Source organism: Ictidomys tridecemlineatus, unplaced genomic scaffold (genome assembly GCF_052094955.1).
Source record: "Ictidomys tridecemlineatus isolate mIctTri1 unplaced genomic scaffold, mIctTri1.hap1 Scaffold_3719, whole genome shotgun sequence".
NCBI classification, from domain to species: Eukaryota; Metazoa; Chordata; class Mammalia; order Rodentia; family Sciuridae; genus Ictidomys; species Ictidomys tridecemlineatus.
Window position 1 is genome coordinate 17824 of NW_027522481.1, and position 17277 is coordinate 35100.

At 34.5% G+C, this 17277-nt stretch overlaps 1 protein-coding gene across 1 annotated transcript in view; it reads left to right on the top strand.

The window, feature by feature from the left end:
* Window positions 1-461: 461 nt before the first annotated feature.
* The window catches only part of LOC144364812 (dolichyl-diphosphooligosaccharide--protein glycosyltransferase subunit TUSC3-like), an 80569-nt gene continuing 63753 nt past the window's right edge, over window positions 462-17277 (top strand). Inside the window, exon 1 of the mRNA XM_078036466.1 lies at window positions 462-785. Coding sequence (XP_077892592.1) covers window positions 648-785 — 138 coding nt within the window. The 5' untranslated portion in view covers window positions 462-647. The remainder of the gene's footprint in view (window positions 786-17277) is intronic.

The following is a 17277-nucleotide window of genomic DNA, read 5'->3' on the forward strand; positions in this document are numbered from 1 at the left end:
GAATGAAGCCAAGTCTATGTTGGCTTCTCAGGATCTTCAGTTGGGGTTGAAAAACAGGTGTCAAGTTGTGGGGCCACTTCTTATGCATCCAGAAAACTCCAGAGTATGTTAGAGCGCTTGAGAGTTTAGACGGAGACACATATGTGTCCCTAAACTCATCCCAATAAGAATATGAATACCAGTAGCTTAGAGTGGCCAGATCCTTAATTCTTCAAAGCTCTCCATCACCCAAGAAGGCAACCAGGTAAAGTATTGGACTGAGAGGTCCCTTGCTTATTCCTGGGACCTAGTTTCAAAAGGACAGTTTCTGATTGAGCAAGATAGACAGCAGCCTCTCTTCCCTAGGTGGGGCTCAGGGTACAGTCGTGGTGAGAACTCCGAGCCGCGCGCACCGAGCCCTCTCTTCCTCGCCACGCCCACTTCCTGCCCCATCCAGCGCCTTTCCAGGTCTCTCTCCTGGTGAACCGGATGCGCTGTCAGTCTCCTCCTCCGTGTGTCCTCGGCCTCCACCCAGCTCCTTCGCTGAGCCTTTGCCACCCCGAGGCCCCAGCCAGGAGGCTCCTGGCGGCTGGCCTGGCAGGTGTGGGGCGCAGTAGGAGCTGGGCGCTCACGGTTACCGCGCGTGGAGGAGACACTGCCCTGCGGCGATGGGTGCCCGGGCCTCTCCTTCACTCCGGAGACCGGCGGGGCGGCGGCTGCGGAACCTGCCCACCGGGAGCTTTCCTTTTCTCCTCCTGCTGCTGCTTCTCTGCATTCAGCTCGGGGGAGGACAGAAGAAAAAAGAGGTAGAATGAATCCTGTTGGCTTTCTCGAGTGGGCCTGGGCGGGCTGGGGCGGGACACGTTGCCAGGAAGCCCCGCATGGTGGCTAGGCAGCGGGGCGGCGGGGCGTGGGCGGTGGCGGCCGCGTGGGTGGAGGCCTAGGGGCGGGTGCTTTGCGGTCCGCAACCTTTTAGCCCAGTACTGTCCCCTGAAGGGGAAAGGACGCGTCCGCTTGGCTGCCCTGGGCTGCTCCTGGGAATGTCACTTAGGACCACTGAGAGTCCCTCTGTGTGCAGGCCGAGCTTTGGGCGCTGGTGTCGCTGAAAGGGGTGTGGTGGATGAGAAAATACCCTTGAGAAGTATTTATAAAGCTCCAGGAACTATTTAACTCTTTATTTTTCTCCTTTTCTGGATTAAACAGAATATCGAGAGTGTTTTAAGTTTTTTCTCTATTCTGAATTATACCTTCTAAAAGGGTAGGTTTATTTTTATTTTAAACTCAATGTGTAATTGTGAAATAACCTCATATTATTTACGTTATGCACATTTTTGGGTGAAGTTCAGATCACCAGATTTTAATCTTAGTCTTTAACTTTGGCCAGAGTGAGATTTGAAACGACTGTGTTTAAAGTAATGTAGAGTTATTTGTGAATTTGGTTATGTATCATTACTATGGATGATTGATCTAGAAGTTTCAGAAGAAAAATTCAGTGTTTCTAATTGTGGATCATTTTGGTTAATATACTGGTTATGTAATCCAAGATGGTTTTTCTTTGGTGGAATTACACAACTACACATGTCTCATAATTTGAATCAAGATATTGCCAGAAATTTCTTAATAGCTGGATAGAGAGAGAAAAAATAGATAACTTTCGAAGTAATCGTTTTGTCTTTTCTTATTAATCATTGCAGAAAAAACTGTGGTCAATATTCACTGTTTTTTTTTTTTTTTTTTCCTTTTGCGTCCTGGGGATTAAACTCAGTGTCACTTTAACCACTGAGCCACATCCTCAGCCCTATTTTGTATTTTATTTAGGGACAGAGGCTCACACTGAGTTGCTTAGGGCTGCTTTTGCTGAGGCTGGCTTTGAACTTGAGATCCTCCTGCTTCAGCCGTCTGAGCCACTGGGAATACAAGCGTGCACCACCTTACCTGGCAATATTAATGACTGTTAGTTTTTTGTTTTTAATTTTAGCATGAAATTAGGCCATACAAAATTCCTTGTGGAGTTTTGACAACAACATTTAGAGAATCACTAGTCACTAGTTTTGTTACAGTTGTATTTAGAAATATAAATTGAAGATATATTTTTAATACTTGGTATTTATATGCTATATTTCAAGAGTTTTAGGTTTTATAGTTGTTGATGAGAAAAGTAGAAGATTGAGTAGTAGACTTTTTTTTTCCTTTTTCTTTTTTTTTTTTTGTGAGTTACCAGAGCAGAGAGCAATAAAATATGATGAGGAATTCCATGGAAATTCTGATGTTTTACCTCCTGGGAATGTCACTTAGGACTACTCTTTAAACTGCAGAGGGAAAAAATGCAAAAAGGGTACAGGTTCATGGCATCTTAGTGTCTCCATTTGTAATATTACTTGAATATGTAAAGATGATACCAGTGTAATTAATTAAATCTAAAAGTCAGTAGTATATTTCCATTAAGGTATATTTTATAGAAGGTATTTTTAAAATGAAAAACTGGGGAGAACAATGCTGAAGATTGAAAATGAGCATCTTCCAAAATTATTCTTTTTCTCATAAAAAGGAGAAGCTAATACTAATATATGGTGGTGTTACAGTAACCATGTATTTTTCTTTATGGAAAAAAAGGCATATTAAAAACATTTGAAGTTTTGATACTTAGGTCTCTGAAGTATTATAGGCCAGTTCTGTATATAGTACTCTGTTAGCAAACTGTGATATCTTCTATTATTGAAATAAAAACATTATACATTGGAAATAATGAGAAATGATTGTTCACTAGTATGATGCTTTTTCAGGGGTACCTCTTTTTTTTTTTTCCTGTATGTGGTTTCTTTCTTTGCTGACATTAGAATCTGATGCCCAGAGTAAGATTTGCCATTGAACCAGAAAGTATAGCAGCTGAAATGTAGTTTACTGCAATGAATATGACTACCATTATATATCAGAATAGTTGACATGGCATGAAGAGCTTTTCTTTCTTGGGAATTCAAATTGAACTCTAAAATTGAGTCTGGAGTCAAGAATGTATATTATTTGCTTTTAAGGAAGTAGTAATTGTGGTGGTAATATTTACAACATGTTTTCTTGAGTCAGACAAATGATACAGTTATAACTCAGTCCTTGATTGTATGACACAAGGCAAACCATTTAATGTTGCTGAATTCTGGTTCCTTTTTTTAAAAAAAATACAGACATAATACCTATATCTTGGGATCATTGTTGGGATTAAATAAGTTTATGTAGTATCTAGTGTGATGACTAGAACATAACTGATGATCAGTAAGTGGTAAGTAGCTATTATGGGTTTCTTATTTAAATAAACATGTTAGTATGGTGAAATTATAAAATGTAAGATTTTTTAAAAATTATTTTTAAGCTTTATGATGATAATAAATTATATGGCTTCTAAAATAGATTATCTATTACTTATGATGAAACACTGAGAATTCTAGACTTTTATATTGAGAATTTTGCACATAGAGATTTTGCATCAGAATTAGTGATACTCCATGCATTTGTGTATATGTATGTGCATGTACATGTGTATGTATTATGTATATGTTTATATACACGTTTCTTTATGATGACATTTTCATTCCTTAAAAATAATTAGTTTTGTTATGTATTCTGTTTAAGAATATATGTAGGAATAGTTAAGTGGATAGACAAAGAAAAGTGAGGATTCTTAAGCCACATCTCTTAATTGTATTAAATACAGTCATTAAAAAGTAATTTTTAATTCTCAAATTAAAATGATGTGATGTGAGTGTGGAAGACTTTGGCCTCTTAGTAGTTTTAATTTGTATATTAACGCATTTTGCTTTTCTTTTGATAGTTTTTCTATTTCATAGATTATTATATCAGTTAATCAGCTTCATTTGGAATTGTTGTAATTTATAATGACCTCTTCTGATTATGTAAACAGAGCTCAAATTGTATAATGAATTACAGTAGAAGTATTGATTTGTTAGTCATCAAAAACAGCCGTTATAATAATTTATTATATTTGCAAGGAATGTAATTAGTTAATAGGCTAGGATATGTAGGTATAATGAATATGCAATATGAAAAATTGATTTGCTCATAAATGCTTCCTGGGAGATTAGTAAAATATTTGCTTAAAATTGTTCAGCTGCCTTTGACATAATTCTGTATGCCATTAATGTTTTTAAACATGTTTTACACTGGGTGAATGATATCTAATTTCTAGTGTCCCAACTGCGAAATAGAAATTTTACTTAGAAAATGATTACAAGGGAGAAGATGGAGGTAAGCAATAGAAGTTCCCTTTAAGCAAAGAACTTAAGTGGAAGAAGTATGCAAACAGTACAACTTTTAGAAATGCATAACAATTTTACATTGATCTGCTTACATATAAAAAACAGATGATGCTGATGTCAGGCAGTTGTTTCATTTAGGTTAGATTATGTGTGTGATAATCTTTGAAGAATGATTGAAAATGACAGGTCTTACTCAGAATAGCCAAATGTGCCTGTCCAAGAGCTCCAGTTTCTTGGATGATGGCAGAAGGTATGGTATTCCTGTATCACGGCATTCCATGAGGAATGTGTCACAGAATTCCATGACTTTTAGGTACATGAATATATTACAGCACTAGAGTTGCCAGAGTATCAACATCTGCATTGGTTCCTTGAGCTTTAATTGGTTAAGGGCAGTGTAAGAGGGCCAGGTGATCCTCAGGTATGTAGTAGTTGAATTACAGGAGAGCAACCTTGACTGTAGGGAACGCACATATTTTAAAATGCACACACTTTTTAATTTTTTTCTTTTTTTGGTACCAGTGATTGAACCCAGGGGCGCTTTACCCCTGCATCAATCCCCACCCCTTTTTATTTTTTCTTTTGAGAGAAGGTCTTGCTAAGTTGCTTAGTGCCTTGCTAAATTGCAGAGGCTGGCTTTGAACTTGTGATTCTCTTGCGTTTGCCTCCTTAACCACTAGGATTACAGATGTGCACTACCGAGCCCACTTTTTTTTTTTTTAAATAGAGAACTCTGTCTTGACTAAGACAGTTATATATAATTTTCACATGATGGCTTTATGCTACACAACATCCTTAAAAAGATAATCCAAAACCAAGTTAAGTCTGTAGCTTCACTCACAAATTGTGTAGAAACCCACGAAGAATTATCTCTTTGAGAAATTTCATCAAAAGGGAACATTTTTAGGGTATTTTCTTAGAGGTAAATATACCACTGGCAAGTATAGTCCCATATATGTACTTAATTGTATGTGTATGTCATAGAGAAAGATGGAATGAAAATATATAACACAAAGCAGACAACATTAACACTTAACCTTTTGTTACATTTACTTTTTCATCCTTTCTCTTTTGCCCTAAATATTTAGTAATTTGAATGCCAGTGCAGTCTGTTATGCCCTTGAGTGATGTTGGTTTCTTCACTGTATTAGACTATCCTGATTAGCTTATCTGCATAAGAATTCCTCTTGGAGCATCATGGTAATTCTACCAAAATAGAAAATTTATCTTTGGTTAAGTGTAGGAGTAATGTGTTCCCTGCTAGAAAATGGGTAGATGAAAAAAATGACTATTTGTTGCATAACAGTAGTGTGAGAGTGTGTATGTTTGTGTGTGTGTGTAAGTGTGTAACAAATGGATAATACTTCTGCTGATCTCTATGTAGTTTTTATTTCTGTTGTTAGGACAAGATTTCTGCAGTTCCTCAACTTGAGCATATCTATTGAGCATATCATCCTTTCCTCTCTCCATCTGGTCCATCTGATTTCTCATTGCTATTAACAGTGTTGTTTTATGGGAAACAAACTTTTAATGTTGAAGAGCTTCGTTTTTTTTTAATCTAACTACATGCTAGTATAATACATCTTTGCAGTTTTTTTTTAACATTTATTTAGTTGTAGATGGATACAATACCTTTATGTATGTATGTATGTATGTATGTATGTATGTATTTATTTAATATGGTGCTGAGGCTTAAACTCAGTGCCTCACATCTGCTAGGTGAGCACTCTTCCACTGAGCCACAACCTCAGCTCTCTTTGTAGTTCTTAAATTATATTTTGCAGATAGTAAGTAGAGTCTGTGATTACATGATTTCTTGTGGAATTACACATGGATTTAAGGAGAGAATTTTAAAAATAGGGCTCCTGATTTATACATAAATATGTAAAACATTTAAGTATTTAGGCTGAATATTAAAGCTTCAACATTGTTATTTAGAAGAATAGATAATACTTTTTCATAGTAATTAGTTTCTCTCTGCCTATCTATATTTTTCTTTAACTCTGGAAAAAAAATATCATGAGCTAGCTTATTGAGTGTTTTGGAATCTGTAACTTAATAAACATTTTAGTACAGATAGCATCCTGAAGAAATTCATGAGCTGAAGACAGTTTTGAATAAAAGTAAGTCCTTACTGACATATTTATTAAAGTTTTTGTTGATCACCAAAAATACCTATTGAGTTTTATACTTGAAGATGTCAGGAATTTTCTTTTTCCTTCATGTTACCTTGAGAAATCAAGTAACTGTGATGGAAAGGGGCAGTTCAGTATAAGTTAAATAAATGTGGTATTGATTGTATTTAATGCAAATATTTTATAAGTATATCTTTTAGAGATGGTTTATTTAGATGTTAATATTTATGTGACTTAAGTTTTGGAAATATTTTGATATTTTTGACTCTGCTTGAGACACAGAAAACTATTGGCAAGTTAGTTCATATAAGTGGTAAAACTTATTTTTTGTAATTATTTATAAATTGTGTAATCTGTTTAAATTTTAAATAGAGTGTAATACCTTAGTATAAATTCCTGAATTTGGTAAATTGGGAGTTGAAAATAAGTCTTAAATTGTATCAGGAAAAGATAAAGAAAGTAGCAATACATAGACAGGATGCTAGGCCTTTCCCTTAATTAGATTATTGAAATGCATTGCATGTTTGTGCCCTTCCAAAATTTATAATTTGAATTCCCAACCCTAATGTGATGGTATTAGAGGTATTGTGATGGTATTGGAGAGCCTTTGGGGAGTGATTAGATCCTGTGGGTAGAATTCTTATAAAAGGCACCTGATCGTTCTTGTTTTTCTGCTCTGTGAAGATATAGTGACAAGTCAGCATTCTGAAGAGAGCCCTTATCAGAACCTGACCATGCTGGCACCCTGATGTTGAACTTTCAGACTCTAGAAAGGTGGAAATAAATCTGTTTTTTAAGCTCCCCAGTCTAAGGTAATTTGTTGTAGCAGCCTAAATTGACTAAGACAGTTATCTATAATTTTGACATGATGATCGTGGCAGATGGTCTTGTTTACCTGACTTTTGGTTTGGTTTAGCTGGGACTATTGCAAGCTCCAAGTAGTAATTTTTATTAGTCAAAGATCATCATGATTTTTCCAGCATCTTTCAAATTGTTGTTTTAAAAGTGAGCAGATGATACAATTTTGGGCAAGTTTCTTTGTTCTTAAAGGATGCAAGAAGGTAAATTTTCTCTTTCTGTCTTTGAGTATGTGTATGACAGTGGGATGCTTGAGTTGCTGATCTCAACTTGTAATTATGATGGTACAAGCTTGAAGCAAAACCTGTGGAGGAAAATAATAAGAATGTGAGGTCTTGATTATGTAACTTAGCTAACCTTGTTATTGTTCTAACTCTGGACTCTTGTGTTCTGAAGTTAATAAGTGTTTTAGCTTTTCTCGCTGCTGTGACTGAAAGGACCCAACCAGAAGGGAGGAAAAGTTTATTAGAGGGCTCACAGTTTCAAGATCTTAGTCCATAGAAGGCTGGTTCTATTCCTTGGGGCTCTAGGTAAGGCAGAATATCAAGTGGAAGAGTGGCTGAGAGAACCAGCTCACATGATGATCAGGAAGCACAGAGAGAGGTCTCCACTTGTGAGATACAACTATATACCCCAAAGCCACACCCCCAATTCCCACCTCCTCCAGCCACCCCGACCACTTCAGTTACCACTCAGTTATCAGGGGATTAATTCACTGATTGGGTTAAGACTCTTACAACCCAATTATTTCTCCTCTAAACCTTCTTGCATTGTCTCACATGTGAGGTTTTTGGGGACACCACATTTAAACTATAACAATAACCTTCCTTATTGTTAAGGAAATTTCAAATTGGATTTATAGTTGTATCATAAAGCATTCTGCTAAAGAAGAAATTACTGAAGTTTTTTTTTTTTTTTTTTTTGGATCAGTGATTAAGCCTAGGTGCTTTACCTCACCCTTTTTATTTTAAGACAGGGTCTCACTCAGCTGCTTAGGGCCTTGCTAAATTATTGAGGTTGGTTTTGAACTTGTGATCCTCAGCCTCCCAAGATGCTGGGATTACAGGTGTGTACTACTGTACCCAGATGAATAGAGGGTTTTGACCCTGTTTTTACAATTTGTACACTTACCGTTTTACTCCAAAGTTCTCCTTCTACTCTGTTTTAATAACTAGCTTCATAACCCTATTTATGAATTAGTAGAGGATTATTTAAATATTAGTAGATGATTATGCAAGTGTGCATAACCCTTTCTGATCCTTGAATCTCAGTTTCTGATCCTTGAATCTCATTTGTGCAGAAGTGAATTTTTCCATGTGTTTCTTCTATTGATAGAATTTTGTTTCATTGTATGTTTGAAATTCTATTTAAATATTGTATGAACCAAAAGCTTTTAATAAAAATACTGTAAGCTTAATATGTGTCTTAAAAGCTGCCAGCCCAAGAAAAGAGTGGAAGAGTAATATATGCCTCAGATATATTTTCTGTATATGATTCATTTTACATGTGAATGCTTTTAAAAATATTTTGTGTGTATAATAGATGAGCAGGTGGTTTCATTTTAAAGGCACACCAAATAAAATACAGGGAAATACCTTTATTTTGAAAAAAGCAATCATATTTTAGTAACATTCTTTTGATTAACATTTGAGTTAGTATTAGGCAAAACTAAAACGGATTTCTTAAGAAGGTATGCTGATTGGGCCATGTTTTCTTAAGAGCTGGAGTTTTCAAGGGGAATAAAGGGACTTTTCATCCTGATGAAACAGGAGTGATTGTGCTCTGTCTTGCCATTGTTTCCAATACATTTTTTTTTTTTTGGAGTCTTTATGGGAAAGAAGGGTGGTTGAATCAACTTTTAGCACTGTCATAATGGCATTCTAATTCAACTTTGCTTCCAACTGACAGCCACAGGAGTTGCATGCTTTCATCCTGGAGCACAGTGCACATCAAAATAGTAACTATAGAATTTTTTTAATACTACATTATACAATGTAGTGAATGGGAAATGTCAGATTTTGGGCTAAATAAGGAAGCTGGGGCTAGAAGTAAGGTTTGCGGACACCAGAGTTTTTGTTTCTATATTTCTATGATCTGTTTTAAGAGAATTTATGCTGTCATGGTATTTCCTCCTTTAACATTTTCATATTATTTTATTACTGTCATTATTCCTTCTTTTATCTTTACATAGTTTATCATTTATGGAATTCCTGTCCCAGGGGACTTGTTTAAATGTTTTTTTTAAAATTCCAATTTAATTTGTTTCAAATGGATCTGTATATGAGTTGGATATGACATAGGATGCCTTGTGATGATTCAGAATATGTATACATTGGGTAATGTTTGAATCAGATTAGATATTTCCCTGAACAGTTTTTATTTATATTAAAAGCATTCAACATTCTTCTAGCTTTTTAAAATACACAATACATTGTTGTCATCTATAGTCACCTTACTGTGCAGTAGCACACCGTTACTCCTAGCTAATATAACTTAGTGTACCCATTGATCAACCATTCCCCATGCTCCCTCCTGCCTCCTTTCCCCAGCCGCTACCCACCAGAATCAATGTTTTAAAATTATATTCTGCATATGAATGAGATCATGTAGTACTAATCTTTCTGTGCCTGACTTAATAGTTCCATCCTCATTGGCAAAAATGACAGGATTTCATTCTTTTTTTTATGGCTGGATAGTATTGTATTGTGTATATGTACTTCATTTTCAGTATTCATTTAGCAGTTGATAAACACTTGTGTTGTTTCCATTTCTTATCTACTGTGAATACCCGTGCAATAAACAAGGAGAGTACAGAAGTCTCTTTGACATATTGATTGAACTTCCTTTGTGTATATAAACCCAGTAGTAGGATTGATGGATCACATGGTTTTTGAGGAACATCTATTCAGTTTTCCATAATGGCTATATTAATTTGTATTCCCACAAATGTGTACAAGAGTTCCCTTTTTGCCACATACTCATCATCACTTGTTATCTTTTTGAGAATGATCATTCTTATTAGGATGAGGTGATATTTCGTTGTGTTTTTTTAATTCTTTTTTTTAATGATTAGTGACACTGAGCAACTTTTCATATACTTGTTGCCAGGTTGTATGTGTCCTGAGAGATGGCTATGTAGTTCTGTTGCTCATTTTTAAATTGGGTTACTTTTATACTGTTGAAATTTGGAGTGCTTTATATATTCTGAATATTAACCCCTTGTGAAATGTATAGTTTGCAACTATTTTCTCTCATTCTCTAGGTTGTCTCTTTGTTCTGCTGGTTATTTCCTTTGCTGTTTAAATGCATTTTAGTTTTATGTTATCTCATTTGTCTCTTTATGCTTTTGTCTCCTGTACTTTTGGGATCTTACTGAAAACATCCTTGCCCATTCCAGTGTTTGAAAGTGTTTCCTCTGTTTTCTTCTAACAGTTTCAGGTCTTACATTTAACTCTATCCATTTTGAATTGATTTTTGTATCGTGTTAGAGATAGGTTTCTAGTTTCATTCTTGTGCATGTTTTTTTTGAACCCAAAGAGTGACTAAAGATGTGGCAGATGAGTCTTTTAAAACTGCTGAAACTTAACCACTGTAAGAGTATAATTTATAAAATTAGACCATTTGTTTCTTTGGGAAGTTATTTAAATAAATGAAGTTAGACTCCGGTAACCTTAGATCACACCTAACATCTAAAGGATTTAATCTATATGGTTAATAATGTATGAGGGGTAAGGTTCTGTTCTGACTTTCTTGCCCAAACTGGTATAATTCTATCACAGATAAAACACTCTCACACATCTATTTGCCAAATGTAGATATCTGGACACATTTCTCTGAACCTCAAACTTTTTTAAAAATCGCCTCTGTCCCACCTCAGCCAAAGATATCTGCTGGGACTTCTCAGGAGAATTCAATCTTTGAGGAGTGCAGTTTAAATACCAGTGGCCTTGTAGGACACAATTTAAGATTCTTTGCATGTTCTTTAGGTGCTTTTTCCTGAATGAGCATTGTGAGGTTCTGAGATAGTGTGCCACTGAGACATAGAAGATATAAGGCAAGGAGAGAGGCTCTAGTTCTTCACAAATAATTGAGACAGACTCATGGCCAGATATAAGTTTTTTCCCCCAGTATTGTTCAGGAAGGCCAGGATGACCATTGTATTAGTTTCCTATTGTTGCTATAACAAATTAAAAATTTTGTGACTTAAAACCACAAGATTAATTATATTAGTGCTCTGAAAGTACAGTGTTGTCTCACTGGGCTAGCATCTAGGTGTCTGTAGGGCTAGCTGCCTCAGGAAGCACTTAAGGGAAAAATCTGTTTTCTTACTAAGAGGGATGGTTTACTGAAAATTAAATATTAAAACAATCGGATCTCTTTCTGTATTTTAAAACATTTAATTTAGAGTAGTACATTTTCCTTACATTTGCATTTGTGAATGTATTGTATAAGGAAATTGTGTCCATCATGTATTAAAAAATTATTCTCTAAGCCTTCAGTCTAATGTAGAGATGTGCATTTGTAGCATCTTTTCTGGACTGTGGTATTAGAACATGGTATTGCTTGAACTATGGAATCAGAATATGGTATTGTTTACATATTTAGAGTAATGGCCTCATACAATATACTTTTTGCAATGTTCAGACTACAGCAAGAAATTCAGTACCTATTCTTTAATAGTATTCTACTCTTTCTGAGGTCCAGCAGTTTTATTGCCAGTATATTTTCCCCAAAACATTTAAAATGTTTCTGGAGTTCAGAAGTAAATTTCAATGACTAGTGTTTGGGGGAACACAGCTTTTAGCATCATCTTATTTATTCCTCATGGCTTTTTTTTCTTTTTTGGAATAGGTGGTATTGTTACTATTTTAAGATGAGGGAGCTAACTCAGTTCAAAGATTTTTTATCCCAAGGTAACATAGTTGATAAGGGAAAGAGCAGGGTCTCAAACAGATGTAAGTTGTTGATCATCTACCTCTAAAGTCACTACTTTTTTCTTGATATATGTACTTCAGAGTGGACTTGTATACCTTGCTTCACAGAAGATATGTACTCTTAGCATGAATCATATTTTAACCTTTTAATTGATGTTGTATATGTTGAATATATTCTTGGCTAAGAAAATGTTGCAGCAAACTGGGAATCTGCAACAAAGGTTTTAGTCAGATAGTCTTTAAATTATCAGCTTTGGATCTTCATTAAGCCACCATATTTTTCTGGGTCTCAGTAAAACTAGAGATGAACCAGATGTCTTTGATTTCCCATATGTTACCATTTCTTTTAATGAAAGAACTAAAATATACTTCAGGGAAGTATATTTTAAATACTTTAAAATTTATTTTATTTTCAAGGGAGCACTGAAATTGATATTTTTTTTCAGTTAAATAAGTATGTCTCCTTGCAGTGTTTCTTTACTTAGCTACCAAGTATTAATCTTTCTCTCAGTGCTCTCATAGTACTCAGAGTCATGGTCTTTGTTAAATGTTATTAGTTTAAGGTTCTTTATGTTGTTTATCTTCTAATCTTCTAAATAACCTGGCCCATTATCATGCTCAGAGTTAGTTCCTTGCTTAAGTATTTGTTTAGTATTTAAAGCACTAGCAATTATTTCTCCAAACAAGATTCACCTTTAATTAAATAGTACTTGGGAGGAGTCCGGTTTATGAAATAAACTTTAAGTGATGTGTAATATTTCAAAATGGTGAAAAAGGATTTGGAGTTCTTTCTTTAAAATTAAACCAAACTTACAAAAAAAATTAAATGTGATAGATTCTGGTGTGATTTTTGTTAATAAATTATATGATAATTTAAATTATCATAAATTATATGATAGTATAGGATATTTTCAGTTAATGTTTAACTTTTTTAGCATGATTCTAGAGGTCCTTTCTGTGGAAATATTTTTGGTTTTAGTAATTTTCTCAGGTGCTGCTTTGAATTCTTTGACATTAATGTCATTCTTTATTGAAGTATGTAATATGGTTATTTTTATTGACTTTATTTTTTCACATGTTATAATTTTTTTTCTTTTTTGAACCTGGGGGGTTTGAACCCAGCCCTTTCTGCATGTGAGACAGGTGCTTTACCTGGGAGCTACATCTCAGCTCACACCTTATAATTTTGACAGGTCTTTTCTTTACTTTGCATATAATTTGAGCAATTCTCTTGTATCAGTTTGTAAAAATCGACTTGATGAAATTTTTTGCATTTATAATGTTGTAGTCAAGTATGGGAGTGACCAAAAAAGTAGTATGGTATGACGAACTGGGATAGAAGCTGCAGGGGAAATTTGGATGAATGTCTGTGATTGGTCCATTTGAACTAATAATATAATTATCTTTTTATTGTCTATATAGCTTTGTGTGTGTATGTGTGTGTGAATGTATTGAATTAACTGTGGCATATGCAAGACTAAAAACCACTGTATGTTGAGATGAACGATTTATTTATGTTGCTGGTAATGAAGGACATGTTAATGTTTGATATCTATGTTTTTATCCTCTGTAGACCTCCCTTTCCCTTCTTTTTTTTCATCATAAGAAGCTGCTCCTTTATGGCCACATATTATTAGGCCAGGCTCAGATCTTTGTCAACTCTCTTGTGTCTTGCATAGGATTGGCATAAGATTGGGCTAGTGGCTAGAACACTCCCTGGAGTTTTTCTAAATGGAATTGGCAGAAAGATTGCCTTGCTGGTTGGTTTATGAAGTTGGAAGAATGTGCTTTTTTAGATTATCACTTTTGGCACAGAAAACACTCATGTTTAGTAGTTAAGCTGAAACAAAGAGGGGATATTTATTCAATAAATATTTAAGTACTAACTGTGCCAGTTTCTATGCCACTAATATAGAAATAAAGCATACAAAAAAATTGTTGCCGTCACTGAGCTTTTAAAACTAGAAGGGAGTATTGACACCATCAAATTCTTGGGTTTAGTCCTTCCTAAAACCAGATTTTTCTCTATTTTTTGTCATATGATGTTATCAAGTCTTTTTTTCTAAACTGAATTAAATTAGGCTTACATCATTATTAATTCCAGGATTTTTGAAAAATTTAAAAGAATATTTTATTTTTTTCCTATTTTTATTAAGAATGTAAACTAGAATTTATGTGGATTCTGACTGATGAATTTGGGTAAAATTCTAATATTTTCACATTTCTTTCAGTTTTTGGTATATGGATATTATCCTATTTTTTTCTCTCATTTTCATTTCAAGCTTTACCACATTGTTTTCTTTTTTAGTCATTCAGGAAAATATATTTTTTTAGTAAGCTTTTAAGTGAATGTACATTATCTAATACTTTTTTATTGATTGGTAAAATATAGCAATCTTATTTGAAAATTTATCTGTATTCAAGTAGAATAGAGAAAAAAGATTTATAAATAATAAATTTTGGGTTGTATATACAAAGCATTGCTTTTAATGTTTGTTCGGAAAGAGACTACAGATTTCAAAAAGTTACTCATATTATCACTACTTATGTGTTGTTTATAGCTTTTCCATAACATTGTAAATTCTTGGTTACTTCTTAGTATAGTTGAAATGATGTGTACATCATGTCTTCTCTGAATAGTAATTTTTTTCACAGAACACCTTAGCACATATTTTATTCTTTCTCTAGTGTTAAAACAATATTTTTATAACGTGTTCTATGTGTACTCATATAAAAACATATGTGATTGAATGGTGACTGATTTTCTTAATTATACTTGATGGAAATTTGTTGAAAGATTGTATTATTATTTAGTTTGAGTATGCTGCAATTATATTTATAGCATCTGAAATTGTGTATATTCAAATAGGAACCTATGTTTCCCCCCCATCCCCTTTGTTTATCTAAAGAGCTTAGGAGAGGAAATTTGGAAATGATTTTTAAAATCATGTAATTGTTTGGATGTAATTAAAGCAGACACTAATATTATATATTATTTTAATTTCTTAATTAAGTTGAACTAGTGATAATTACCATTTATTACATGCCTATAATTCTAAGTATTTTGTATGTACCCTATTATTTAATCACAACCTTAGTATGATTTTAATTTATAGATGAGGTTAAGAGATGAAGATGTTTTATAAATTAGGATAATTTGCTCTGAATCATACAACTAGCAACTCTGCCAATATTCACGTATGGATTTGACTTCAAAGTTGTTCTGAATCAACTCTTTTTCTTTCTTTGTTTCTCATACTGAAGGGAGAAATGAGTGAATGTGTACCTTTCGAGATCTTGAGGTGTAGCACGAAAGCCATCTGATTGTTTAGAATATCATTATGATCTTATATTTTATATTGAAACTGTTTTGCAAACATTGCTTTGTATTTCACTGTCAGTTTAGTCCTTTTTTTATTTTGGTACTGGGGATTGAATTCAGGGGCACTCGACCACTAAGGTACATCCCAGCCCTGTTTTGTATTTTATTTGGAGACAAGGTCTCACTGAGTTGCTTAGTGCCTCACTTTTGCTGAGGCTGGTTTGAACTGGAGATCCTTCTGTCTCACTCTCCTAAACTGCTGGGATTACAGGCATGCACCATTGCATCCAGCTACTATTGGTTAAAAAAAAAAAAAAAAACTTTTTAAATAATAATCTCAGTTGAATATAAGGATGGCATCAGGATGGTGTACTACATTTTTCTTGGCATACTATCAAGTCATACTCTAGGGACAATTCCGCAAAGCCATATCTGGTCATATGGTCATATCTGGTCATATCTACCTCTGGAGTAATTACCAGCTTCAACCATAAAGGAGTTGTGTATGTCAGTTAACGTCTCCTAAACAAGTGTGATGGGATCTGCTAGGTTGGCTTGCTGTACTTCCAATACATTCTGCTGCTCAGGAGCCCCATGGATTTAGGTAGTGTGTTTGTTATTCAGGGCACAGCAGGCGTCTGAACCAGAGCCTGACATTGAATCAGTGGGTCTGTATCATAGCTGAGAAAACCCGGAGTTTAGGGACCCTAAGATATTAAAGGAGCTGCTTTAAATCTCTCCAATTTTTGCCTTGCAGAAGATATAGCTTTATTATTCTGGTCTAGGAAACAAATTCTGTCCTCTGCCTCAGAGGGAAACTATGCTTCCATGCCATTTATTACGCAGATGTTCTTGAAAGAGATTTTGGAAGAAAAGCTGCCGAGACATGCAGAAAGGTCATGGAGTATTATTTTCCCAGGACATGTTATCATGAAACTTCCCTGATTGTTCCAAAATGTAAGGGGGAAGAGCACTTATATTCATATTAGCAGAAGGTAGAGAATGAAGAAGGTGGGTAAGCCATTTCTTTTTATAGGTAACTTTAGGTGCATCCTTGCCATTTTGAGGTCATCATTTGTTCCTGGAAATTATTTCAGACATTTTTGTTTGAAAGTTTATCTATCTTATGTGAACTTAGGGCAATTTAAGAGACATTAACAATTGATGTGTATTCAGTTGTTAACCTGCTTAAGTCACCTGTTAGTTTTTTGTCCATTAATGTACAATAAATCCCTCCTTCTCCCTCTTTTACTGCCTAGAGATTTGACCTATTACATTGTTCATTACTGTCTCAAAGTGTGCAATTACAGATATAAATAAATGAGTAATAGAAAATTGAATAGATTGTAGCATTGTTAGGAGGCATCATTCTTTAGTGCTCGACTTTTTATCTTTGTTTTATTGTCATCCTCCTCTCAATTATTCATTCATCAGACTCTGTGTCTTGCATAGGCTCTTTCCTATAAATGAAATGTTATTTTTTACTGTAAGACATTAGGTTATGGTGGGTCTGGATAATATATATGATGATGTAAAGCATTCAGCCACTTTTAACTCCATCAGAGTGATTTTTTAAAATTGGTAATTCTGGTTACACTGCCTCACCAAGCTTATTTTTAGGGTTTTGACCCATGGCTCTTTCTGTAAGAGTTAGTTCTCATTTTGTAGCTGACATTGTCTTATTCCACTTGAGAATTTGAGTCAGTTTATACTATATTAGAAAAATAGATCAAACATTTTAGGTTACATTTACACTTTGTGTCCAAATGGGTTTTTATATA